This window comes from Sturnira hondurensis, unplaced genomic scaffold (assembly GCF_014824575.4).
Source record: "Sturnira hondurensis isolate 20B ecotype Veracruz unplaced genomic scaffold, ASM1482457v3 Scaffold0021354, whole genome shotgun sequence".
In the NCBI taxonomy this organism is placed as follows: domain Eukaryota; kingdom Metazoa; phylum Chordata; class Mammalia; order Chiroptera; family Phyllostomidae; genus Sturnira; species Sturnira hondurensis.
The window spans coordinates 803,327-830,956 of NW_028093985.1; the positions used below are offsets into that span (position 1 = coordinate 803,327).

The window sequence follows — 27,630 nt, forward strand, 5'->3', positions numbered from 1 at the left end:
GGCTGGCTCTCCGCGCCCCCGGCTCCGCAGTTGGTGCGGCCCGGGACGGAATGGCTGCTGCGTTTCGGCCACTGAAGCTCTCCCTGCTGCAGGCGCTGCGGTCTTTGGTGTACCCCAGGGTGGGAGGTTCAGGCTCCAGCTGCTGCCGCTGCCCTCTCGGAGGTATCCGCGGCCTCGGGCTAGGAAGGAGGGAGGGATGGGAAAGAAGGGACCTTTATCCCTCAGCGGGCATCACTTTGGAGAAATAACTGCTCCGCAGGCATTTACTAGTCTGGGGCAGCCGAACGTGTCTTGGCCCTCTGGCTGCGCGTGGGTGCAGCGGTGACTCCTGGGTGCCGTGGACAACCACGTACTTGGGAACCAAAGAAGCCGGGCTCGGGTTTTGACCTTGGAGCTGTAGTATCCCCTTGGATGGGGCAACGTTGCTGTCCCAAATCACCCCTTCCCGCTTTGGTTGTAGTGTCCCGCAGTTTGGGACCCACGACTCAGCTCTGCAACTAACAATCTGGAAGACCTTGAACAGATTTCTTCATTTTTAAAATTATCCCTTAATAACTTTATGAAGATTATTGAAGTTCAAAATCCCGATGAGTGATAATAAAATACGTAACGCATTATTCTAATGCATTTTACAGGCATTATTCTAATGCATTTGTATCAGGCATTATTCTGATGCATTGTGCACACACATCCTTTTTCTCGTGTCGTGATGGAGTACCATTCTTTTCTCTGTTTACAGAGGAGGGAACAGCAAGTCAGACCTCATTTCCCTAAGGTCAGAGGGAAGTGGTAGGGAAGAGATTTGAACACAGGCAGCCTTCCCGTAGAGTCCCACTGTAACTCCTCTGGACTGGCTTTCCACATAGAAATTTTTATTGTTACCTTGTCATTGCAGTACCCAGAGCACTTTTAGTGGATGGTGCTTTGGCCAAGCTCCACCCCGTGCACAGCCCAGCAACCTAAAGAAATGATGATGTCCCCCAACCCATCTTTAGTAAGTTGTGATCAGTGATTTCTGATATTCTTGAGGATACTGCTAAGCCAAATCTGAGAGGCAATGCTCCTCATTTCACAAGTGACAGAACTGGAAATTCCAATGGTCACCCTCTAACTTTTTCCACTACACTATGCGCTTCTAGCTACGTATACCAAAACTAGATACTCCTATTCTGCATAAACAATAGCATTAAGTTTCTTTAAAAATTCCCTTATTATCTCTTAACCGGATGGTGAATGTCAATATGTCTTTCAGATCCCAGGTTCCTGTCAACCCCTCCCTACACACAATCACTAGCTTCGTTTGTACACACAAACATAACTTGCCTTGCTGAGCATTTGCATTTTCTGGTAGTTTGGAGACTTTTTTCTGACTAGGGTGACTGGTATATTTGTACCCATCTAGATGGAGTATTTGTACTAAATGAAGATAAGATCAGTTATGAGAGGCAGTCAAGCTCCACTCATGTTATTCACTAAATATAAAATATTCACTAAATATAAAATCAAGATGATTTTATTCTTTGTCTTTCTCTAATTTTTAGCTAAAAGATACCTACTTACAGATAATATTGTGAAATTAAGAGAATTTCAGCAGAAGAAGGTGGCTATTGCACACAATCTTCCTGGCACCAAAGGTAATTTAATCTATTTTGTTAATCTGTTCATTGTTCTGTCATTTAAGTTTTCTCTGTCTCTATCCCTATTCAGTCTCTTTTTTCAGTGAGCTTATGTCTCAGGAAAAGTTGAGATGGTTTATTTTTAATTTCCTAGTCTGCCCTTAAATGCACCTTTCATCTCATTCTTCACCTGCGGGGCCTACAAGTTTCCTCTTATCCCTTCACCCAGGATCCCAGAGAAATACTACAACCAGTTCTCTCCTGATCCATGCACTCAAAGGTTCAAGGGTCAGCAGCAACCACGTGGTTAATAGAAGTACTAAACCTCAGGCCTCATACAATTCTTATGCACAGTAAAGTGAGAAGAACTGCTCCAGGTGACTGGCATTCAAACTTTTCAATGCAACCCTTAATGAAAAAATACATTTTATTGTAAATCTTCATTATACACATACATATCTACATATAAGTGAAATGAAATGAAACAAAACAGTGCTGTGTATGGTGGTGTATTTTCCTGTGCTGGAAAAGTCAATAGGCTAAAACAAAAATATCTTTTAAAAATTAGCAAAATATCAACAATTGTTCCAGTATACTGTTGTCTCTACTTTCAGGCATGTTTGAAATTTTTGTTATAAAAAGCAAAAATTACAACAACACCTTGTAGGTCTTATTCCCTTTCAGCATCTGGGAAACTTTGCTGCATTCATTCTCTCTTTCCTGCACATTGACTTTTTCCTAGTTCTTCAAATTTCTTTATAAGCACACAAGACTCTCCTCTTTTTTAATAACTCTTTTATTTGCCCTTGTTGATTTTTCCAGCTCTCCTTGTTCTGTTACCAAGTGTTTATGAACACCTACTTAACACTTCTTGCTTCCCTTCGCTCAGGGTCCAGCCCTCCAGAAATGTCTTCCCTCACTGCTCTGCTAATCACATTGTTGAATAATCTCACCTACAGAACAAGAAAATAAGCCTTAAGTGTGGGGGAGAGAATATATTAATCTCCAGTTTAGTAGACTCAATCTAGATTTTACTTCAGTCTTTTCCTTTTATGCAAGGTCTTTTGGAGCTATGTGCAGTCGCAAAATTAGGGCTCCATATCATTTTCTAGTTGTTCTTTACAATTGTCATAGTCTCTCTGAGGCTGTGACATTTGTACATATGTTCTGAAAGACAGCTAATATAACGAGTGCCAGTGTCTGTGCTGCTAGATTTGGTATTTATAAAATCCTGTCCACATTTCATCCTTGTAAAAACCTGCCATGGTACTGCCTTCTGAATGACATCATACAGACTTACCCCCTGGCTTCCTAGCTCTTCCGTAATGGACCTTACCTTTTCCGGAATCCAGTGTGATTTCCTGTTCTTCTAGTCACAGTTCTCTCCTCACCACCTTCTGCTTCTGCAAATTCTGTGCCGTTATCCGTGCTGGTACCTAGAATGCCCCCCAGTTTGCAGTTTCTCCAACTCCCTCCAGCCCCTCCCTTCCTCTCTGGTACCTTTCCCTGCTACCAGGCTTGGTCTGTTCCTGCCATTCTGATTTTTCCCTTCTCTAATATTATGTTTATAGTCAGTCATGTGCCATCTACTCCACTGATGTTTTCAAATAGCTTTCTATAAATATATCTTTTCTTCTTAAATAGACTTTATGCTCTTTCAGAACAGGAACCATACCTCTGAATATGAATATGTGATAAGCACTTAACATCTCATAGATTAGTTTTAAAATACAAATTACATCTGTTGAAATTTTGGATTCTTAAGGTTTATTAAGAAGGATGAAGTTGTAAAGTCATCCCATTGAAAACTTTTATATTGGAAATTGTTTTGAAATATTTAATAGAACAAATCCTCTTGAATCTAAGAAGTGTTAGAAGGAATGGAAATAAGAACAATAGTATCTGTGATTAACTGGCAGTTGCTCTACGCCAGGCCCTGTGCTATGTGTGTTATGTATGTCAGTCGTCTCGGGACACCCTCAGGAGGTAGGTGTCATGGTCCTCACTTTACACATGAGGAATCTGGTCTCACAGAGGAGGGTCTCCCCATAGCATGCAAGTGGCAGAGCCTAGGTTTTATTCCAGTTCCTTCTGTCTCTGAAACCTTTAACCATTAAATTATGTGGTTCTGCAAGTAAAGATTGGAGGGTCTACTACAGTATCTTGAACCTACGAGGTCTTCTTTTCTTGTAGATCTAGGGCAGTGTCTGCCTCCGCTTCCAGATCATGCATTTTCAGTGTATGTTGTGGCATCCCTCTACGCAGCGTTCCTTTAAAGCTCTGGGCCTCAGCAAGTCCTATAGATTTTTCTTGGCTGTTCTGTTCTTGAGAACAGCCGTGCCTTCTTAGTGCTTGCTTAGTGCCTGCCTTGCATCTCAGCCCACGTTCTTTTGGGAATGCAGTTCCCTCCTAATGCTAAGAAGCTATAGTATGTTTCTTTTTGGTGTTTGTCCCCACAGTTGATTGGACATAAGATAAGGGACAGAGAGTGTGATCACCTTGAAAAGAGTGACTGGTTGTTTGTTTTTTTACATTGATTTGAGAGAGAGATAGTGAAAGGGAAAGAAAAACATAAATTTGTTGTTCAAATTTGGTTGATTCTTTTTTAAAAAATATTTTTATTTATTTATCTTTAGAGGGGAAGGGAAGGAGAGAGGGAGAGAAATATCAATGTATGGTTGCCTCTGCCAAGGACACACAATGTATCGTGTGTCCCCTCCTGGGAACTGGCCTGCAACCCAGGTATGTGCCCTGACTGGGAATCGAACCGCGATCCTCTGGTTTGCAGGCCCGTGCTCAATCCACTGAGCTACACCGGTCAGGGCCCATTGGTTGATTCTTATATGTGCCCTGACTGGAGATTGAACTCACACCCTTGGCATATTGGGGATGACGCTCTAACCAGTTGAGCTACCCAGCCAAAGCAGAGTGACAGTTTTTTATTTATCCCCTATGCATTATATAGTCTGGTGGCATACTCTCCAACAACAGTAGAGAGAGACCAAGAAGAATGAGGAGAGGTAAAGCTGGACCAAATGAAAGAGACATAAACTATTTCTGGGTCACGTGAGTCAGCCACTGTGGGCAAACGCATCTTCAGTTCCCATTTTTCTTTCAGTTTTAGTGCTAGGTGCACAGCTAGTTGATGGTTTGGATATTTCAGTTACATTTTCTTTCTTTCTTTTTTCCCCTCCTGAGTCACCTGTAATACAGTTCTTTGGGCTAAGCCTCTGGGAGATTCTCCAGATTTCGAGTGCATGAAGATTACCTAGGTGGTCAAAAATGCATATTCTTTTGCTCCTGTCCTCAGAGACTCTGCGTGAGAAAGTCTTGACTTGGGCCTCGGCTGGTCCCTGGGCTGGTCCCCCGTGACACAGATGCTTTGTGTCATGCATCTCCAACTGTGCCTGAGGAGGGGGCCAGCCCATGAAGGGAGCTGGGTGGCCATGAGCCTCTCCAGTGCCTCTGCCATGGGCCAGGTTCGGGCTTCCCCTGCTCCCTGAGGTCAGACTCGGACAGCCCCAGTCAGCCTAGTGATGGCCACCCCACTGTGCTTTCTTCCAGAAACCTATCTGAGACACTTGGAAGAGAAATTGACCCAGAACAAGCTCATCTTGAAGGAGGAGTTGAGAACCTTACTTCATTTGTGTGACTCCCGGGATGATGTGGAACTGGCTAAAAATGTCATTTACAGGTGAGGCATTTGGCCAGCCTTTGTCCCTTCTCACTCTGTTCTGTTTCCTGAGCAATCTTATCTGCTTCCACGGTTTCAGCTGTCACCTATACACTGAAGACTGCCAAGCCTTTTGTCCAGATGTCTGCCCTGAGCTCTAGACACTGATCTTCATTCTTTTAGCAAACATTTGTTGGGTTCCCACTGCATGCCAGGTGCCAGGGATGGAAACACAGATAATCTATTCCCCAAGAACTCACCAGCTATTCAGTAACTCCAGTTACACGTCCCCTGGGTCTTCACATTGAACTTACACAAATTTCTTTCTCTTGCTGGGTTTTCTGTTGCATCGGCCATTCGCTCAGTACAGACACCGGGAGCCCCTTTCCTCTAATCTCATTTTCTTTCCTCCCTGGCAGGAGAAGACCTCGACCGCTTCCACTTCCCTGGCCTCTCTCATCTCTCGCCTTCCTTTCTCTGCCCCTGTTCCAAGTGTCTTAGTTCAGGCCTCAGCGTCTGTTGCTTGGATCACTGCAGGGGATTCTTAACTTGTCTCCCTCCTCTAGGTTCACGCCTGTCATGTTCCATTGTGATGGATCCACCGTTAGGGTTTTCCGTGTCAGAAGGAACTCACCAAAGTCCTAGTCTGCTTTTGGGAGAGGTTTCACTTCCTTGGGAGAAAATCAGTGGGCTTCGTTTTGGAAATTAAGTTCATTGCTTCTTTTCACCATCCTTTAAAGATATATTTCTGTACATGGACCTGCATTTATATTATATATTTATAGAGAAGTACAAGGTATTCATATATAGAATACTGTATGTCAAAAGTTAACTGAAGTTCTCTGGGAATTACACATTCTATATTTTTTGTTTGTCTAAATGTGTGTGTACTTTTCTGATTTTTTCAATTTGTCTATAGTGGACATTAATCATTTTATAATATGAAAAATTAATGTTATTTTTTAAAAAGGAAAAGAAAAAACAGTTACAGAAAATTCATTGAAAATTTGAAAAACACCAAAAAAGTAGAAAGAACAAACATATTGCAAGGTGTGCTATTTCAGATGTCTGTTGTTGCATAACAAACCATACTAAAACTCACAAGCTCAAAACAACCATTACTTATTATTTATCACAATTCTGGGGGTCAGGAATCAAGGCCTGTCTCAGCTGGGCTGTTCTTTCTTGGCGTTGACTAACGTTACTTGATCATCTACAGGTCACTGGGCTGAGCCGGAAGGTCCAAGAAGGTATCACCTGCATTTCTGATGCCTCAGTGCCCCTCCACATGGCTCTCTCTCTCCTTACAGTATCTCACTATTCACGAGTGTGGCCTAAGCTTGCACTAGCCCACAGCACAAGTGGAAGCTGTAGGCCTTGTGGAGCTGCCCAGAATTGGCACAGCTTTACTTCTGATGCATTCTCGTGGTCAAGGCCAGTGACCCTGCCAGCCCAGATTTACGGGGAAGGGGGAAGGCTTGCACTCTGGATGGTTGGAGGGATGTGCACAAACAGGGAGGGAAGGACTTGATGGTGGCCATCTTTGGGGCCTATCTACCACTTCTAAGAAACCAATGTTAATATTTTGATACACTGTTCACCCTTACAGGGGTTAGGGGTGCCCAAAATTCTCATCTAATTTAATTTGTAAGTTACCATCACAGATTATAAATTAGCATTGCAGATTCCCAACTGCAGATTGAATATACATCCTTATCATTTTCATGCAAAGATTTTATGATTTGATAGAGTTTATCTTTACATAGTTATAATTATTACCGTATATATTGTATAATGATATTTTCTTGTTTTCTAATTGGTAGTATAGAATAAATGTTTTTGCTTGTTAATTATACACTTAGGAATTGTATTTTAATGAACATTTTTAAAAGATTTTATTTATTTATGTTTAGAGAGAGGGGAAGGGAGGAGAGAGAGGGAGAGAAACATTAATGTATGGTTGCCTCTAGCACACCCCTTACTGGGGATCTGGTCTGCAACCCAGACATGTGCCTTGACTGGGATTTTAATTGGCAACACTTTGGTTGTCAGGCCTGTGCTCAATCCACTGAGCTACACCAGCCAGAGCTAATGAACATTTAACTGTGCCCCTGTTGTTGAGTGGCTAAATGATTTCTAACTTTTCACGAGTATGCATAATACCATGATGAGCAACTCTATGCATAAAACTTATTCTTTATTTCCTTTTTGGGCTCAGAGGGTATGAACCTTTTGAAACTTGATATAAACTGCCAGCTTATCTTCCAAAAGAATTATACTGATTTACAGTCACACTGTATTAGCAAACCTAATTCTGTTATTTCAGTTTCATGAATCATTTAAGACCCTCTGGCCTGCTTCATTACTCAATGCTATCAGATGTTTAAAAGAGTTATAAAACAATAAAATTTTGAACACTCCTTCACTATTTTTCCCATAAGTGTTCAAAGTACGATTCATCGTTCCTTTCGATGCTAATAACTCTCTGCTCACTTGCTGTCCTTTTCTCTGCTTTCGGACAGCTGGACAGCTGGGCAGGCCAGGGTGCGACCAGCCTGTTCCCTCTTCTTGAGGTAGGTGGCCCATGGCTGGGGAAGGAGAGCAGTGAGCTGAAATAGTCTTTATTGAGCCACAAATGAGGAGCAACTGAATCCCATCCTGACCTTGACCACATTGATTAACAGAGGGATTTAGACCCTTCGACTGGAACGTTTCTTGTCAAGAAGGTGATTGTTATTTCTGTGGCTTTCTAGGACTTTTAATTAGTGTGAATGTTATTTAAATTGAAAAATTTTTTCTTTTGCTTTGTTTGTTTTTAATCTGGCATAAGTTTCTCATGAGTCTATTTACTGAAATATATTGATTTTTGAAGATGCTTTCCTCAGCATTCTTACGTTTTGTAAGCACTATACATATGTGGCCAACCAGCTGTGTGCCAGGGATGTCCTCATTCAGTCCTCACAAACACTCTAAGTTCTCTTCCCTCCTTCCATTCACAGATAAGGAAACCGCAGTGTGCAGTGGTTACTGGTAATTAGTTTGCTCTCGGTTGGGTCGAGAATCAAGACCCAAAGTTTTCTTCGACATTCGAGACATTCTGCTGTGAACAACTTGGCTCTGGCAGAGAACCAAGATGTTTGAGAACCGAGATGTTTGAGAAATGGTGAACTATATTGAGAAATATATTTAAGAAGTAACAACTTGATGTTTTGATATAATAACTTAATTCATAGCAGTTGTCATGAAGCTGTGAATATTTTTTGTAGCTTCTATCATTGGAATTTGAAATGTGTCTTTAAAAGCAGACGTCTCCATTCTAGTTGGCAGTGCATATGTATAGGGTGGACTCTGTTCATTACGCTGCTGTGCTTTCCTCGGTGACTTCGGCAGGTTAAAAAGTGTTCTGTTTTTTAAAGTTAGAACTTGTCCCCATAGTCTTTGGGATTTATTCACATAAAGAATGAGTCTTTCTGAACTCTCATTTACATGTAACCATGAAGTACCTGTTTTGTTACCAGATTGTCTTCTTAGGGTCTAAAGCACAGAGAGTTGGTTATTGGAAGTAAAATGATGCCAGCAATTTGCAGTTTTGCAGTTCTAACTGACAGACTGGCCTCTGGAAGAAATCTCAAGCCATAAATAAGATGTCACTGTCTTTGAAATTTGCCTTTTCCTAAAACTAAAATTTCAGACCAGCATTTAACTTGTTTAGCTAGGAGATTGTAGTCGCATATGCCTTTCCAAACTGAAGAAAACAGAGCTATTGGTATAAATCGTAAAATGCACCTCTTGGTTATCTGCCGCCCTAGGTATAGATGAAGCCAGCTATGGTGGGTACGGAGCATCACCCCACCCCATTTCTTTGCTCCTCTCTAGGTGGGGCCCAGCATTCTAGAATGCAGTACAGGGACAATGCATTCTGTGGGACTTACAAGTTCAAGACCCCTGCTGTTCCCTGACGTAGAGTGTGCTCACATTCAGTCAGTCCTAATTGGATCTCAGTAAATTGAGATGATTATAATGTATACTTTCCTCTCTTTGATTTCACAGGATGAGAGGGCCTCCAACAAGCCTCCTCTGTTTATTTACTTACTTAAATACCTGGTGTATTTCTGCACTCCAGGGTTCCTATGATTATCTTCAGTTCTGCAAGCTTCCCCTCCAAACTGTGAGAGTACCCGACTCTTTACTGCATCCTCAGCACCTGGCAGAGTGCATGCCATGCCACGGTCTGTCTGCCCTTTCACTCTGCCCGCCATTTGGCTCACTGATCACTTTGATTACCAGGTACCATGCAGAGAACAGAATTGCCACTTTGGGGGAGTTCAAGTTTGGACCGCTGTTCATGAGGCTGTGCTACGAGTTGGATCTTGAGGGGTCTGCAGTGGAGCTCATCAGAGACCAGGTGATTGTATTTGAATGGCCCTCCCTGCCAACCCGAGCTGAGGGGAAGGTGTTTTTGTGATGTGAGAAGAGGCCTCTCCCTGCGCCCATCTTGTCAGAGAGAGGCTGCTGGGCTGCATGGATGAGCTCCTCGCATTTTTAAGGTTTCCTGGGAGTCAGTTCCCATGAAGAATATCTGTATACAGAGGTAGAGACCAGGTGTGGAAGAGGGGCAGGTACAGATTACAAGGTACCTTCCTGCCTTGGCTGTGTGCCCCCCTGGGACTGACATGCTCTCTCTTGAGGAGTTTGTACGGGGACAGTGTGAGACAGGCACTGTTTCAAGCCTGCCTGTCCTGTGCTTTGCCTGGGCTTTTCTCCTGTTTTCGTGTTTTTACTTCTGGTTGAAGGCCACGTTGTAAAGTGCTTTTTGATTTTCAAAATGCTTTCACATATTTGAATGTCCTTTTCCTAAAAACAGCAATAGCAATAATTATTTTTAAATTAGTTATTGAACATTTAACTGTGTCCTCAGCTTAAGTACTTTATATGTTCCATTTCATTTGTTTCTCACAATGGCCCCAGTGAGCCAGATACTATTATTATTTCCATTTCACAGATGAGGAAACTAGGACTCTGAGAGATCATACATCTATCCGTGGTCAGAAACATTGGTTAAATTTGGGGGTTTGGGCTGGCCACCTGGGACACTTTAGAATTGGGGGGACTGCCATAACTAAGCTGTCCTCCTGCCTCTTACTGTTTCTCACATAAAGGGCGCTGTCCAGGGGGGCCATTGCTCTCAGCTTGCCCCCCGTGTAAAGAAGCCCGTGCGTTAGACAGACGGCCGCAGCGTTATTAGCAGGCAGAGGAAAGGTGGTTTCGGAACAGCGCGGGTTAGTTTGAGCCTGTTTTTTCTAAAAGAAAAGATATACATACCTATTTACCATTCAGTATATATGTATTCAAAATCTGGAAGGATAGACACTGTGTATCTTTAGGGGATAAAATTATAGGAAATTCTCACTTTTTCCTTTATATATTTTTGTATTGTTTGACTATTTTACAATAAGCATGTGTTAATGTTATAATTAAAAGAAAATGAAAGTTTTGCTATAATAAATCATATCCGTGAGCATAATGTTAAAACAACAAATAGAAAATGATGTAAGAACATTTTAAAAATGTTTTAATGAATTATTATTCACTGAGTAATAATAATTATTAAAGTGAATTATTTGGAAAAGTGCAGAGTCAACTTTGTATTACTTGTTTGCTAAAAGAAGATCACAGTTGCCTCAGACTTTCTGCCTTAGTCCTAAACTATTCTTCCAGCTGCCTTTCCCATTTAATATCCTGCACCCCGGTCTCAGGACCACCGCCACCAGGGTTAGCTGGCTTGTTTCTTTTCTCTCAAGCATAGCAGAAGCCCATTTCATGAAGATGTTTTTCACTGCATTTCTGAAACCCAGAGATCTCTTACTGTGCCTCTAGCCTCCTGTTCAGTGTACGCATTGCCAAAGGCATAACACCTGAGCAAGTAGGCAGTATTTTAATTTTTTTGAAAAAGAAACCCTTGGTATATCTGAGACATATTAGAGAACTCAGGAGGCCAAATGAATAAGATGCACATGAAAATAAGTCCTGGACTGATAAGATGTAGTAGAAGAATGATAATCCCTTAAGAGTTTTAATTTTAACCAAACTGTATTGTTTTTCTTTATTAGCATTTACGAGGTTTCTTCTCAGACTCTACATCATTTAATATTCTGATGGATATGTTATTTATCAAAGGGAAATATAAAAGTAAGTATTGCAATTTATGTTAGCTGAAAAATTCCGCTCTCTTTGCTGGCATAGCAGTTAGGAAACGCAGCAGGCCAGGCGGAAATGATCCGTCTGCCCCTGGTGAGCGCCTGAGTCAGGGAGGCCTGCTGCTTCCCCAGCAGGCAAAACATGCCCCAAAGTGGACACCTCAGATTTTACTTAATGCTGAAATTGTAACAGCTTTCTAAATATTAATTCTTCCTGTATGACCTGATTGTTAATTTTGAAATTTAGTTCATTGCTAAATGACTTTGACACATAGCTTTTACTGTGCTAAATACACTTTTTAGTGGATGGCGCTGGTTAGAACTCTGGGGATGAGCAGTAGAGGGCTCTGAATTCACTCACCTGCATTCCACACTGTCGGCCCACTCCTGACTCTTGGCAGGTGCATTGGAAGTGTTGATTGAGATGAAAAACCAAGATGTGAAGTTCAGCAAAGATACCTATGTCCTTGCTTTTGCAATTTGCTACAAACTGGTAAGACTATCTCCTATTAATCTTGTGAGCATTGTGGATAGTATTTGAAAGAGGGTTTTTTTCTCTGCAATAAAATTCAGTTCCTCAGAAGTCTGTTTTCCATCTGGTGCAGATATCTCCATTGTAAATGTCTTCATTTTTAGAAAACTCAAGTTACCCATGTCAGACAGTTTTATCATGAAAAAAGCAAGTTTATCATCTGTCATCCTTCCCTGGCAATTGTATAGATAGTGAGAAAAAGAAACAGTGTGCTGGGTTCAAACTACTTTCCAGTGGTCTTGCCAGCAGGCTCCTGCTGGACTCTCCTGGGTCAGTCTGCTCTGTGGGCCTGTTGCGTGGAAACCGTACCTCTCTCATTGGCAAACTCCAGGGCTGCTTGTCCTCCTCTCCCGGTTTTTCTGTGGTCACCTAAGTTGGGGTTTTCTCCAGTGTCCCTTGACTACACTCTATCTGTATCACGTATGTGGCACTTGTGACACTGCCTGAATTTATCCCTCATACATGCATGGCTCATCCCCCCACCTCTTGGCAGGCCAGCACCTGGCAGTGCCTGGCACACGACCAGTCTTTAGTAGATGTACGGGACTTCAAAATGAACTCTTTGAGGAGAGCATGACTTACAAGTCCCTGTGTCATTACTGTGTCAGGATTGTTTCTGGCACAGAGAAACTGCATCATTTTCTGCATCATCAATGATTTCTGCATCATTTAATGAATGAACGAGTGATAAAACAGTACAGTGACCAAGGTCCCATGCATAACTGCAGTCATTCATGCCATTTAAACTCTGGAAACTTAACACACCTTTTAATGCTGAAAACAAAGGAACACCAAGCAAGGTAGAAGAACATGGCATTGAAATACTTCCCTAAAAAGTGTAGCAGCACCAATTTTCCAAAACAAGAGGGGCAGTTGGGTTGCAGTGGAAAGAAAACTAATGAGGAAATTGAGAAACTTGGAGTCTAGTCTCAACTTCAGCATTAACTGGCTGTGAACTGGTCATTTTCCTCATTTGAGAAATGTGGGGGGTTAGATTCAGGGTCCAAATTTTTTCTATGAAGAGACCAGATAATAAGTATTTCAGGTTTTGGGGCCCACATGTGATCTCGGTCATATATTCTTTGTGTTTTACCAACCTTTAAAAGGCTAAAAACCATGTGAGCCATGGGCTAGATTCGGCCTCAGGGTTGTAGTTTGCTAATCCCCGTATTGTTAGGTGCTCCTTTCTGATCACACCACTCTGGTTCTGTGAAATGGAAGGCCAGCCAAACTCCAAACATTGGAGCACCAGCTATGCAGCATTGTGACACCCAGTTTTCTGGGCTCCTCAGACCTCCCTGAGTATATACTGAAGAGGAGAGCATTTAATTCTGCCACTTATGGGGAGCCTTTTCCTCTCTGGGTTGTGTCCAAGAGTAGCTTGTTTCACTCAGGGAAATCGAGTTGAAAAATCGAACTGGTCAGCCATTCCGAGTTCCAGGCCAGTTCCAGGAACTGCCCTCTCTCGTCACTGTAGGATCTGAGTCTGAGTCATGGCGTGGGAGATGCACGTAGACACGAAGCTGGTGCAGCACTCATGAACCTGATCTACCTGTGCATGAGCGAGGCAGGGTGGGGGTGGGGGGTGGCTTCCACCAGCGCTGTCTGCTGGTTTGTGTACCACTCACATCCTTGGAGGGCTTTCTTTTGTAAGGTTTCCGTTTTCTGGAATTCTTTCGTGATTTATGTTCAAACTAGTGTTGGTGTTTTCAGATATTTGACTTACGTGGATACTTGCACACAGGAAATCCCCTCAGAAGAGTTTCCCCGCTTTGCCGGGCTTTATTATTTAGTACAGTAGTAGCAGGCTGAATCTTTATATTAATACTTTCATCTTACGGGCCTCATGTCTAGAAACCAGGCCACCCAGATACAAAGAGATCTCTATGTTTGCTGCGAAACTACCCCAAGTCAGAAAATGGACAAAGAGCTTTAAAAATAAAGTTAATTTAGACTTGAGCTGCTAATGTATAGATGACCTGATCTGTATGCAAATAGTCTCTGTATGGTTCTTAATCACTTAATAGGCTTGAGATAGGCTCTGGGAAATTCTTGGAAAAGGAAATCCAAAGTATGGAGCACCATTACTCATTTTATTCAACACAAGCTTCATAGCATGTATTTACTGATCAATCCTGCCTCCTTCTAGAATAGCCCTGAGTCTTTTAAAATCTGCACTGTGCTGAGGGAAGAAGCTCTAATCAGAGGAGAAGTCCTTTCCAGGAGAGCGTCGTGTTTTGCTGTGGCTCTCGCACTGAACCAGGTGAGGGCCTGGGGTGCACGTTGGTGAGCTGGGACCCGGCTGGACGTCACCACTTCATTTCTTGCTTTTATTTGCATGTTGTTCTCTTCCGACTATATCATAAAGAAAATGTCTCCACAAAGAGACTGATGCCTCTGGTGCCATGGCAACCTGCATCTGTCCCTCTGCCTCCAGAGAACGTTTCCACTTAACAGTTAAGAACATAACGTGCATTGCTGTTTATTTAGAAGGGGCTGGCCAAGAGCTGGTGGAGAATCAGTGAGGGAAGCTGCCCTCTGAGAGAAGTTTCTCAAAGTAATTAAAATGAAATTTTCATGTGATTTGTTTCCTGTGTCATGTTCTCAGAACAGTTTAGTTTAATGCTCTACAAGGGGAATTCCCCACAGATGACTGAGGACTCGCGCAGTGAGCCCATTGTAGAAATGGGGGTCCATCACGTAGTTCACAGATAGACCCCAATGCTCTTATTTGGAGGAGACTTTAGTGGTCTTTCAGCCTCCCCCTCACTGGGCATGTGGAAGCCGCTGAAGCATAGAGAGAAGATAAGACCTCCCCCTGCACATCTCAGTGAAGGACCGTCAAAGCTGGGACCCTGGAGCACCCCCTCTCTGGAAGAGCCCTTCCCAGGATATCCTTAGAAAATGTGTAATGCTTTATGAATATGCATAGTCTTTATTTCTCCCTGGCCATTGGGAATAGGCATGGGATTGGTTTTCATTTTTGTGAAGTCTCTGTGCTGCAGCCGTAGTGACTCACTGCTTCCTGCAAGTATTGCTTATCTGTGTAAATCCTTGATTAACTTCACCTTGGATCTGGAGAACTTCCCATTACTAGCTCTAAACTCTGTTACCATCACGGTAGACAGGAGTTTACGTCTTGCACTTCAGGTTGTGCCCCTCACCTGGGAGAACTGCTCTGTGGGCTCTTGCTGAGACGGGCAGCGGTGCGCTCACCGCTTTCCCCAGGGCGGGCCTGGGCTCCGGCCGCAGCGTTTCTCCCTCTTCCCTGTTGAGATTGCTGCTGTCTTCCAATTGTGCCAGAGATGTTTGGTTCTTTCCTTTCCCTTTCCCTCTCTCTCTCTCTTTCTGTCTCTCTCTTTTCTCTCCCTCCCTCCCTCCCTCCCTTCCCTCCTTTTGCTCACTCCAGTAGAAGAAGGGGAGTGAGCAACTTTCTGCTTCCCTCTGGAAAACTGGAACTCAGGCAACGTGTGAAAACGTTTAGTAGTGCGACACTGTGGGACACATTTTATAGAATATTTATTCTTGATTACCAAAATACTTTTTGTCTCTGTGTACCTCAAAACCCCAGTGCACCACAGACACAAATACCCTGACATGTGTAAGTGGTCTTCGTGATAGCAGAGTAGTGTTCATATGGCGTAGGGTGTGACTTGTTTTTCTTCTTTCCAGAACCAGGTAGGAAAAGCTGCATCCATTTTTTCTCAAATCATGAAGCCAGAAAACATAACCTGCACTAATTTAAATGTAAGTGACTTCTTTGTGGTTTAAACAAAGGCTTGAAATGTACTAAAATCACTCCCAGAGTTTTTTGTCTGTACAGTGACTTTTGGTCTCCCACGGGCTTCATTCAGTTTATTCATTCATTGAGCTCTGTGTGCAAGTTACAGTGTAGCAGCGTGAGAGGAGTTAACACAGCCTGTGCTTTCAGTAGTTTATAAACAGGCGAGACATGTAGATATGCTCAAATATGAGATGTGAATAAATGCTCTGGGTATAACACATGACTACAGAAGGTGGTAGCTGTAGAGAGAAGGGAGATAGGTCCTCCAGTCTCTTCATTAAGACTCACGAGAAACCTGTGTGCTGATTGCATCTTATTTCATGCCACTTAATTCATGGAGTCAATATATCTGTGGTGCATAATATAGTGCCTGATGCGGTAGGTGCTTGCTCAGTAAATGTTAGCTATTTCCATCCTTACACTGCCAGCCTACCATCTGCCCCAGAGAGCCNTTACAGTGTAGCCGCCGTGAGAGGAGTCAACATAGCCTGTGCTTTCAGTAGTTTATAAACAGGCGAGACATGTAGATATGCTCAAACATGAGATGTGAATAAATGCTCTGGGTATAACACATGACTACAGAAGGTGGTAGCTGTAGAGAGAAGGGAGATAGGTCCTCCAGTCTCTTCATTAAGACTCACGAGAAACCTGTGTGCTGATTGCATCTTATTTCATGCCACTTAATTCATGGAGTCAATATATCTGTGGTGCATAATATAGTGCCTGATGCGGTAGGTGCTTGCTCAGTAAATGTTAGCTATTTCCATCCTTACACTGCCAGCCTACCATCTGCCCCAGAGAGCCGAGTCACCTACCCCTTCCTGTCCCAGGACTGGGCACCTAGGCAGAAACTGTAGGTTAGAGTGAGTGGGCCAGCCTGAAAAGCTCATAGGCCCAAGCAGGTCTGGGAGGCCAAGGTAGCAAAGGTCCCGAGTCCAGGAGTTTAGGTCATTTGAGGCAGCAGTACCAGCAAGCCAAACAGACTAGGAGGCCTCATCTTCCAGCAGCTGCTATGTATCTGGTAACTTCTATGCTCCCCACTGGATATGGAAGCGCTGGGAATCCCAAGTGTGCCAGCCTCTGCTTCTGAGAGAGAGAGAGTGGCCTGCAGATGCACTCATCTCGATTGGACAGAAGTAGAATTGCTAGGATTCCATGTGGCCAAGAGCATCATAGGAAAGAAATACAGGGGAGTGGTGAGAAGGGTTTACATGGACTGTAACCTTTTCCTAGAGTTGAAGTGAGGTTGTGGGAATCAGTCCATAGGATTGGTGGTGAGACACTGAAGGGAGTGAGACTGGCAGCATTTTAATGTAGTTTAGCTACGGTACCATGCCAAATACTTTGTATTCGTTGGTTCACTTCATACAACGCTGTCAGGACAGTATATGTCCCTATCACAGATGTGAAAATGAAGATTCAAAGGGCAAGTAAATTACCCGAGTTCATTAAATAGCCGAGGTGATTTCTACACAAACAAATCTGTTTGACTATAAAGCCCAGAGTTTCCTCATCGCTCCAGACCTGTAGGGATAAGGGCTGTGTCTCTTCTCCAGGACAGGGACTAGCTGCTCCTCCTGAATCATGAAAATGACACAGGGCTGTGAAAATTCATGAAAATTTTCACAGGGATGTGAAAATTGACTCTGCTATGGTGCACAGATTCCGTGCCCGGGAATTTAGATCCCTCGTCTCTTTCAATCCTTGGCTTTAAGAGTTGTTATGAAAATGTTGTAATGATTTTTTTTCCAAATGGGAAAGTGCTTTGGTGGAAATAAAACATGAGCTTCTGAGAGCAGAGCTGCCCCTCACAGCAGGAGGAGAAATCCAGAGCACGGTGAGAAGCGTGCTCCTGGGTCAGGCAGCCGGGCCAGCTCCTTCCCCCTGGGACCTGGGAAGGAGAGGCAGCTGGTAACCGTGGTGGAGTGGGCATGATTCCGGCAAGGACTGCGTCAGGAACCTTGAGCTGATCTCGAGTATGAATCATCCACTCCGTGAACTGGGCCACAGAATTACCCATTTTCAGGAAAGTTAAAGATAGTTTTATTGTTTAAAAATTCTTACTTAGGAAATTCTTCCCAATGTCCAATTTAAATGTCTCATATTTCAGCGAAGGCCAGCTTCTTCTCCCTCAGGAATGATGAAAAAGAGATGGTTGCCATTCTCGGGTTTAATAATCTTTCAGATTCTGGGCCTCTGTTATTAGAACAGGTTTTTAAAAATGTAATGTAATGGGCGAAAAAATGTAATGTAATAGGCCCTTGCCTTTCCGAGGCTTGAGTCATCTACTTGGAATCCCTGAGGGCGATTTGTTAATTTTTAACAAATGGAAACCTGACAAGTAGGCTGAGGAGAGAGTCTATTCAGTCAGTATCGCAGGAATAAGTGAAGTTTTTTCCTGATCTACTTTAAAAATTAATAAGTACTTTAAAAAATAAATCTTTTTCTGCTGCGAATTGGAATTTGCACTTACCCAATTATTCCCCCACAATTTTCTCTTCACTGAAATTGTTCCTGCTGCCAATATGACCCAGAGGGCCTGGCTTCCCGTTTTCCAGCTAATACATGTCAGATATTGCACTGAGTTAGCAAGTGACCTCATCAGAGCACGTGCATGTTGACTCTGCCCTTGTAGTCTAAATGTAAACCCATCAATCTCTGAACAACCACGGCCCCCTCTATAGCAATGCTGTTTAATATCGAAGGATCAATTTCTACTTCCGGATGTGTCTGAAAGTATCAGACACCAACTCGGGGTAACTATCCACTGATTCTATTTTATTTCTAATAATTTCTCTAGAAGTCTGGCAGTCCCCAAATGGAGACTTATTTTGGAATTGAATTACCTTTTAAGGGAGGTGACAAGTGGTTGGTTTTGCTCCTTTTATCATTTATATATTGACACAATTGAATGTTCTAATGCCCTTTTCTACTACCCACGAGGTCACCCTGAAGTTGTAGCTCCTGCTGGAAAGTCTAAGGCTGCACAAGTCAGAAAGGCTGCATTTCTTATAAACCCCATGGCTGCAGTATGTCCCCTGTGTGTGTAAGTTAAAAATCTCATTTGAGTCCTGGCTGGTGTGACTCATTTGGCTGGAGCATCGTCCATAAATTGGATGGTCATGTGTTCGATCCCCGTCAGGGCACAGGCCTAGGTTGCAGGTTTGGTCCCCAGTTGGGGTGCATCAAAGAGGCCACCAATCAATATCTCTTCCTCACATCAGTGTTTCTCTCCCTCTCTCTCTCCATTTCTTCCCCCTCTCTAAAAAAATCAATAAGCACGTCCTAGAGTGAGAATAAAAAAGAAAGAAAAGAATTGTGTTTGTGTGGGAGCAATGTAGACTCCAAAAACACAAGGGTCTGTATGAATTAGAGGCTTTTTCTCTCATGTAGAAACCCAGCAGTGGTCAGTCTAGGTCTGGCGAGGCATTCCATGGTATCCTCAAGGACCCCGCTTCTTTCTGTGTTTCCACGCCAGCATCCTAAGCACTTGACTTCTATCTATTGATTGTATTGCTATTGCAGCAAGAAGTGGGAAGAACAGAGAAAGCAAAGAACTTAGCACCTTAGAAAAAATTTTTTATTTACTGATTTGAGAGAGAGAGAGAGAAATATTAATTTGTTGTTTTACCTGTTTACACATTCATTCGTTGCTTCTGGTACACGTGCCGACTGGAGATCAAACCCACAACCTTGGCACATCCAGATAACACTCGCGCCAACTGAGCTATCTGGCCAGAACTTGGCACCTTTTAAGGGTGCTTTCCCAATTGTCTTGCATGTTATAAGCCAGAACTTAATCCCCTAGCCTTGTCTATTTGCAAAGGAACCTGAGAAACAGCTCCAAGTTCTACAGGTGACAGCATAAGTTAAAATCTGGGAGTCTTGTTATCAAAGAAAGAAGGGGAGAGTGGCTCTCGTTTAGGAAACTAGCAGTCTCTTCCACACCGTGATGCTCTGTTTCAAATACGCAACAACTTTAAAAGAAAATAAGGGCCAAAAATGCAAGTTTCCAGCACGTTTAGTGTTTCTTTTTTGTTCAGAGGTATCCGATGATTTGTCAGCACTTCCTGAGGCCTCAGAAAATCAGAGGGGTAGGAAGTATGTGTTCTATTAATAGTTTTTCTTACCAAAAATTCCCCCTGCTCCTTGCTAATTCAATTTTCCTAGCCTTTTCTTTGAAAGCTGTGAGATTAAAGCAATGTGCTGTACCCTAATTTAGCTTTCCTTAACTGCACCCTGAGACATCAGTTTGAGACAAGCTCCTAGCTTTAAATTTTCTCTTTGCCTTTCATCAGTAACCGCCTCATCTATATTGCTCCTCATCAGTATAAGGTATTGGCCTTACTCTTGAAATCCCTACTGAATCAGAGATAGTTGCTGGAGGCAAGGAGATAAGTTGAGAAAACTTAGGAAGAAAAGCTGAATTCTTTCAGAAGCACATCATTAATAGTTTTTAACATGGAGCTCCAGGAGGTTTATCCTTGAAAATTGCTGTGCTCCCCTCTCTTTCATCATTGTTGAGGGTCTACTGGGTGCCAGCCACTGGGGATGTTGCATTTAACAAAAGTAGACTTGCCCTTGACCTCAGTAGGACACTCCACTGCCATCCAAATTTGTTAAGGATGTTAAGAAGTGTTTAGAGTAGAGGTTTTACTCTACTTCTAAACTAACCTATTTTGTGGATACTGGTAGAGATACAAGACATCAAGGAGTGAAGGAGAGTTTGTTACTCACAGCAATAGCAGTAGCCAGAGTGTTAGCAGTTTTGCACTAGTTCCCTGAGATTCCCATAGGATGATGTGAAGAGATCTATTTGCCTCTTGCACACAAAGGGGCTTACATTTTAAAGTGAACTGGGGGAACCCAAATCTCTTGTAAAGGGCAGTAAACTTTCCCACCCTTTGCTCTGGATGAGGCACTGAGTCTCATTTCCCAAGCTGTTGGTCATCCAGGCATCCATGAGGAGACTGGAGTAAAGGCTGTCAGTGCCTCTGCTCAAATGGGGGAGACCGTGAGGGGTCTCCCAGCAGTGGGTGTGCCGTCATGTGGCCTGTGCATTAGAATGCTGAACGTCGCTGGGGCCTTGGGATTCCGTCTGCTTGGGGTCACTTCGTTCTGTTCTGCAGGACTGGAGAGAGCCCTCCATCGTAGTCGACTGCTCAACAGACATAGAATGTTATGAAATGGACTGTTGGGAGAACTCAGCTGGTTTGGTATATGAAAGAAATGTCTCTTCCAAAACACTTCCTTTTCTAAGGATCAAGAGCCTTAAAAATGTTCATACCCTTTGACTTTGTTATTTTACTTCTGGGAATTAAGTCTAAGAAATTAAATTTATCTTTTAAAAATGTGTGCACATTTATCAATATGGTAAAGGATGGTATTAATTTATTTGATGCATTATTTTATTTATATGATGGATTGCTACGCATTCAGCATTAGAAAAGAGATTTTTCTTTTTTCTAAAATTTCTTTTTAATGCTATAAGAAAATGTTCATTGTATAATAATTGACAAAAAATCAAACTTCGGGGAAAATTAATATAGTTGGAAGATATTGTATGAAATTATAAACAATAGTTATCATTAGTTAGTAAATTCTGAGTTATTCTTATCTTATTTAAACTTTTCTGTATTTTTTGAAAGTGTACTAGTGCACATTGGTGATGAGGGGAAAAATGTGTTCTTTTTTTCCTTGTGTTGTTCAGTCTGATGGGAGGTGGTTCGTAATATCGCTCTGAGTGCTAAGTACAGTACCCAGTTTTGAAAGTCCCTTAGCAGCAACAGTCTAAACAGAAGTGGCTCACTAAGACTTTAACCGGCTCCCACTGGTACCTGAAACAACCTATGTGCCTGGAATTTCTTAACCAAAATATGACTAAATAAAAAAGGTAGAGGTGTATTTTCCCTATAGCCCATTTTATGAGATCTTCTGATTGTCATGGCCTCTGAATCTAGAGGCAATAAGGAGGAAGAATCTGTAGTGTTTACTGAGCACCTCCCGTGTGCTGGTATTTTATTTAATTTTCACAATAATTCAAAATATGAGATGTAAAGCTGTTTTCGTCACTTTAAAAATAAAAGAAGTTGAAAGAGAGATTAAGTACCAGCCAGAGTCGGGTAGCTAATAATTGCCAGTGCTGGAAACCCAGCCCCGAGTCCCCGCTGTGTTCTTACACCAGCTCCACAGCAGCCGCGTTCCTACTTGCCACTGGAAAGCCAGCTTTGGTTGGCGAGTGTGTGTTTGAAGCATTGTTTTGAACTTGTGCAAGCAAACGAATTAGGACGTAGCATGAAAACGGGGTAGGTGCCTGTACATTTAGGCCTGTCTTCTGGTGCACTTTTCAGCTGAAAGCTGGCTCAGACTCGTTTTTGCTGTGTCTTCTTTCTATTCAGCTTATGATCCACATCCAGTCGGATATGTTGGAAACCGTGATAGAAATACTGAAGGATACCGCAGAGGGAAATTTATCAATTTTTGTGAAACGACTTAAATTTTCAGAAGAAGTGGTGAGTCTGTGGCTGCTGCAGGAATCATTTAAAGGGGAGGGGCACTCTTTAAAAGGGCCACCTCCTTAGAGAGATGGTTGAATTTGCAAACTCTCTATGTTCCTCCTGTAAGCTTTCTCTGTGTGGGTGCAAAGATTTTTTTCCTTCAAACACAAAATATACTCCAAAATGCTAGCCAAATTTCTACCCTTTGTTAGTCTTTTCCCCAGACTATTTTCATGGGTCCCGGCTCTCTCTTTTCCTTTCTCCTCAGGCCTCCAGTGCCTTCTCCCCATTCCTCGCTCTCAGTCAGTGGTCTTGCTTCCTGTGTCATGCAGGGACCGGAAGCAGTCAGAGAGAAGCACGGCCCCTCCACAGCCTTCTGGCTGCTCCCTGCCTGCTCAGCCCTGCTCCCCGCCTGTGTGCTGGAGCGAGCCCCCTCTGACCCACTCCAGGGCGTTGGTCCAGAAGGTGTCTCCCCCTCTTGTGAGCATCATTAGCATCCCTTTCCCTGTGGATCATTCCCATCAGCAAACTAGGCTGTAGTATCTCTTGTCTTTAAAAAAACTCCTCTATTTAAACAAATGAGAAGACCAACATTCCAGTTATTAAACCATACTAAAGGTTCTGTCATTAGACTTGTTGTTTTAGCTCCTGAATAAACCAACTAATGGAACTGTATAAATGCTTTGCAAAATTCCAAAACAAAATTAAATAAAAACAAGGAGAAAGAACAATTGAAAGCAAAATGAAACAAATGAACCCATGTGTCACCTCGATGGCGTAAGCACACAAAGAGGAATTATTATAAATCATTGGAAATTTAGAAATTTGAACATTGCTAGTAGTATAGAGCCTAAGGGGAAAAAGAAATGTAAGGACATTGTTAGTAATGAAACTGGTGCTGTCATTTCGACCACAAAGCGTCCTGTTGGGTGGTCCTCCCGTCCTGCTCTTCCCCCTCCTTCCCTTGCCTGTGATAGTACTGGTCTCACGTGGTGTCCGAGACGGCCAGACTGCAGCAGAGGGCAGGTGCTGCTCTCCCCTCTGCCACCCTGTTGCCTCCCAGTCCTATTCCATTTCCTCGCTTGCACCCAAAGGCTTCTTCCTGCTGTTAAAGGGAACAGAACACTAACTGGATCTGACTCAATTTAAAGCTTCCTTATGTTTGAGGTCTTAGCTCTGTGTAGGTTGTGACCCACTGAGATCCTTTTGGAATATGATTGAAAATCAGCGGCCCTGGAAATGTGAACAGGTTTTCAAGTGCACAGTCGTGTATATGCGTGTGCAGTACAGACACACATTGACCAGTCGTCCCTCAGATCTGGTCCATCGATATGTTTCCCAACTTTACGACTGAAGAATCTGTCATCCAGACAAACTGCACACTGAAAAATGCTGATTGTTTTTATCTGAAATGCACCCCCAAAGCTGTCAGACTGACCAACGCAGGAAGCTCGCCCTCCGGCTCGGCCTGTCCCCCTGGTTGTTGTGAGACACCCAGGGAGCCACTTATTGTGAAATTAAGCAATCCTGTAAAGTAGCTTTTGAGCTCACTCTGAGTGTGTCTGTGAGCCTGCGTGTGGAGTCTTGCGTTGTAAAGCTCTGCATGTCACGACTGCTGTATTTAGTGGTTATACCAGCAGTTATTAACCATGTCTCACGAGTGGAGATAAGGTGGTATGCCACTAGAGGAATGGAGAGAACTGTTTATTTTCTGCAGTGCTAGGACTGGAACCACTCAAACAGCTGTTTATTCACTGACTTCTTTCTTAAAAGTAAATTAACAATGTGATGTGATCTCTTTTCTGCTGAAATTGTTGAATGGCCCTAGTGATACCAGGTAATGCCTTTTGTAGTGGCGTAAGGGGCTGGTGTCATACGTGCAGTTAGAGCAGAGTTATCAATACCTCCAGCTCGCATTCTTGCTTCGCTTCTTTTGGAAGCCGTATGCTGCACAGCAAGTCACTGTACCTTGAACATGAGGACGAAACAAGCTGCTCTTTTTAAGAACATTAGGAAGTGTTTAAACTTTTTATTGATGGTTCACTGGGGAGCCCATATTTGAACAGAAGGTGTGCAGGTAACTAGTGGGGTTATGAGGTATTAGACGGTGACCAAAGGATGTGTTAGGGACTTTGATTGCAATTAAATCTCATTGAGAAACATTGTTAGGTTCTGTTGTTAATAAGGATTGAACTATGCAGAGTGTCAATTTTGTTCAGAAAGTAGCTTCATGTTCTGATTTAGAGCTCACCCACTTTTGTAGAATTAATGCCATTCATATTCTTGTGACTGATATTTACGCCTCTGGTCTAGTCCTGTCCTCCATTTTCATCCTTATAATACCCAATGGCACTTCCGCCTCCCTGTTTCCCAGGCACCTGAATCATATCGGTAACAGGACTCTTGGAGTTCCCTCTCCAAATCCGGTCCTCTCCTCCTTCCCATCTCGGTTAATGACATCACCCTTCACCAAGTTACAGAGCCCAAGTTGGGAAGATGCCTTTGGTGCTTCCCTTTTCCTTCACCCCTTCACCCCGTCGTCCACCCACCGTAGCCACCCATCAGCCTCTCACTGGGGCTGCGGTGGGGCCTCTGGGGCAAACTTCACACTCTTGTATCCACCATGTCTCCACACAGCCCTGTAAACCGAGACCAGATGGTGCCCCAGGTTGGGCCCTCTGATGGCTTTTAGGGGAAATTCCAAAGAACATACCATGCCTGACACCAAAGCCGGCATTCAAGGGATGATTGCAGTAACGGGAGAGGAAACTCGGCCAGCGAAGAGGACGGGACGGAGAAGCAGGTGGCCGGTGGAGCTGCATGCACTCTGGAGCACGGAGTCACTCATGTGTATTTTCTGCCATTGCCCAAAGCTGATGGCCGACAGGATGCTAATTAAAAGAGACAGGGCCTCACCCATCATTATGAGAATCTGCACATTCAGCCTGTCTCCAGACTGGAGATGCGTTTGTTCTCACCTCCAATATACTCTGAAAAATGCCAGAATGGAAAGTGTTCCTAACCTGAAACAAAACATTTTTTTTAAAAAAGGATTTCTAATCTCTGAAAACAAACCAACTTAACATACTCTATAGAGCCCTACATAATTTGGCCCTGCCTCTTGCTCTGGTCGTTATGTTGGACAAACTTGCTCTGTTGCTGTTTGAGCTCCTTTTCCCGGCATGTCTCGTTATCCAGTGTGTGTCACTTCCACCCCCTTTTATAAGTTATTAGGCCCTGGCCAGTGTGGCCCAGTTGTTTGCAGCTTCATCCCGTAGCCGCAAGTTTGCAGCTTCAATCCCTGGTCAGGGCGAATGTGGGAGGCAACCTGTCAATGTTTCTCTCTCCATTCTTCTCTCCCTCCCTTTCTCTCTAAAAGCAATGAAAAACTGTCCTTGGGTGAGCATTAAAAAAAAGACATTATGTAAGATCTTCAAGGACTAATTCTGAATTTTGTGTGTAGCTTGTGGGATCCCTCATTTAGCTGGTCATACCTCCATGTGCCCCAGTACCCTGGTTTTTACCACGGGAGGTATACACTGTTCATTTCTACTCATGTATGTCCCTGCGTCCTGGAGGGTAGAAAGAACAAGGAAAAAATCATGCATAGGTATAATGATGGCCTTTTCTTTTATTTTCCAGCTGGCCAAAGTGAGGGGAAAAGTGAAGGATGTGCCGGCCCTTCTGGCCAGATTTGACGAGCTCTATGGGAAACTGCACATAAATGGCCAGGTCACCAATTATAGTTTGGATGCTCTGCTTTGCCACACCCCCAAGGACCTGAAGTCCCACGTAGTTCTGTCCAGCAAGAGGACAGCCAGCCGTCGGACCTTCCAGCCGCTCAGCCAGTCCCTGTGGGCTGAGTAACCCTGGGTCCAAGCCCCCAAGGGGTGGGTCTGAGTTGGACAGGGCCTGCTTCCAGTGACTTACAGCGGTGTCCTGAGAAGTCAGGCACCGAACCCCGGTGGATGCTGTACTACCACTTGGTCTCCTAATCTCCGTGTTCATTGAGTGCTGACAGGCTGACCTGAGAGGTTAGTGCATTGTGCCACTTTGAAGGTCTAGGCATAGGCAAGCAGAAAGCTCCGCCCCCTCAGAAAGGAGGCTGGTGCTGGTAAACTGTGGAGGGTCCTCGAAGGAACAGTGTCCAGTGTTCAGTGTCCAGTCTGGCTGTTGGTGCCAGAGTTCCCAGTAAGCAGTGGTGGGGGAATTGCACTGTAAACGGCCAACTCCGACCCCCCTCGGGGAGCAGCTGCTCGCTGACTTCAGGTGGTCTGAGCGCTCACGCTGCCGGGCTGGGGAACAGCCCAGGGTCTTCCCCTGTTTCTCTCCTCACTGTGGCCCCAGGAGACACTCGAGTCCTCCTTTTTCCACCCGTAAGGTCGTCGTGCCTGTATGAATCTGCGTGTTGATTTGAAATTTTCATTCAAGGGCCACATTTTCTCAAAAAATAAGAAAAATAAAAAAGTTTCCCCAAACTTCTGGGGATTGTATTTTGTTTTCTCAGCAGCACGAACAAAGCCAGCATTTAGCTCTCAGAACTGGCCAGTGAGCCAGCATTTAAATGATTACTGCTCTGGTCATGGGCAAGCCCTGTGCTTTTCAAAATAAAAGTGCCAGTGAAAACCACATAATGTTCCTGCATTGCTTAGTTCTGTATGTGGGCCATAAATTTTTGTTTGTTAATGGGTTTTCTTTTTTCTCTCTTTGGATGTTTTATTTTCTGGTAAAAATGAATGTGTCATGACGGTGGGTCAGAGCTTTCTCACACTGATCCGTTAACTCACGGTTCAAGATGCAGCCCCTGGAGGGCTGCGCCCTGTGCTTCTGAAGGCCCGGTGCTCCAGCCTCTCCGCCGCCTCCCTGGCATGCTGCAGACCCTTCAGTGCCAACTTGAACTTTATCGTTACTTGGAGGCAAGAATTGTTCATAGAATCAGAAATTTTATCGCAGGAGGAATCCTCTGAGACTCCTAATTGGACTCCCTCATCGTTCAGGCCGAGGAAATGGCTTGTTCAAATTGGGGTAGTTTGAGGAGGAGCTGAAATTCAAATCCAGACTTCTGGTCTCGTGCCCTTCCCATTACCTGCATTAAGTCTCTGCAGAGAAGAAAAGGGAGAAGCTCTTCAGAGGCAGAGCATGAAGGGCTTTCCCAACCTGCTGTGCGGCATGGGCTCACTGGGTTCCATCACTTGTTACGCGGGGGATAGTAATAGTACCCACCTCCTCGGCTTGGCGTGAGGATGGAATGAGTTCGAGCAGGACAGCGCTTGGTGCAGAGTAAGTGCTGTTTGAGTGTTAACTGTTGCTGTCGCTGTCGGCAGCAATTGG

The 27,630-nt window shown here is 43.7% G+C and overlaps 1 protein-coding gene across 5 annotated transcripts; it reads left to right on the forward strand.

Moving 5' to 3' along the window:
* Positions 1 to 26,920, forward strand: PTCD2 (pentatricopeptide repeat domain 2). 5 transcript variants are annotated; one of them, XM_037032128.1, is made up of 10 exons: positions 4 to 162; positions 1,542 to 1,634; positions 5,181 to 5,310; positions 9,577 to 9,694; positions 11,400 to 11,478; positions 11,888 to 11,979; positions 14,168 to 14,281; positions 15,691 to 15,765; positions 22,201 to 22,314; positions 25,942 to 26,920. In XM_037032128.1, the coding sequence occupies exons 1-10, from the start codon at positions 51 to 53 to the stop codon at positions 26,164 to 26,166; spliced, it is 1,152 nt and encodes a 383-aa protein (XP_036888023.1). In that variant the 5' UTR covers positions 4 to 50; the 3' UTR covers positions 26,167 to 26,920. The 5 variants fall into 5 exon arrangements, with proteins under 5 accessions (XP_036888024.1, XP_036888023.1, XP_036888027.1 ...); XM_037032129.1 differs by lacking the exon at positions 22,201 to 22,314 and having other exon boundaries at positions 1 to 162; XM_037032130.1 differs by lacking the exons at positions 4 to 162; positions 1,542 to 1,634; positions 5,181 to 5,310 and adding exons at positions 7,317 to 8,015; positions 9,340 to 9,496.
* The last annotated feature ends 710 nt before the right edge of the window (positions 26,921 to 27,630 follow it).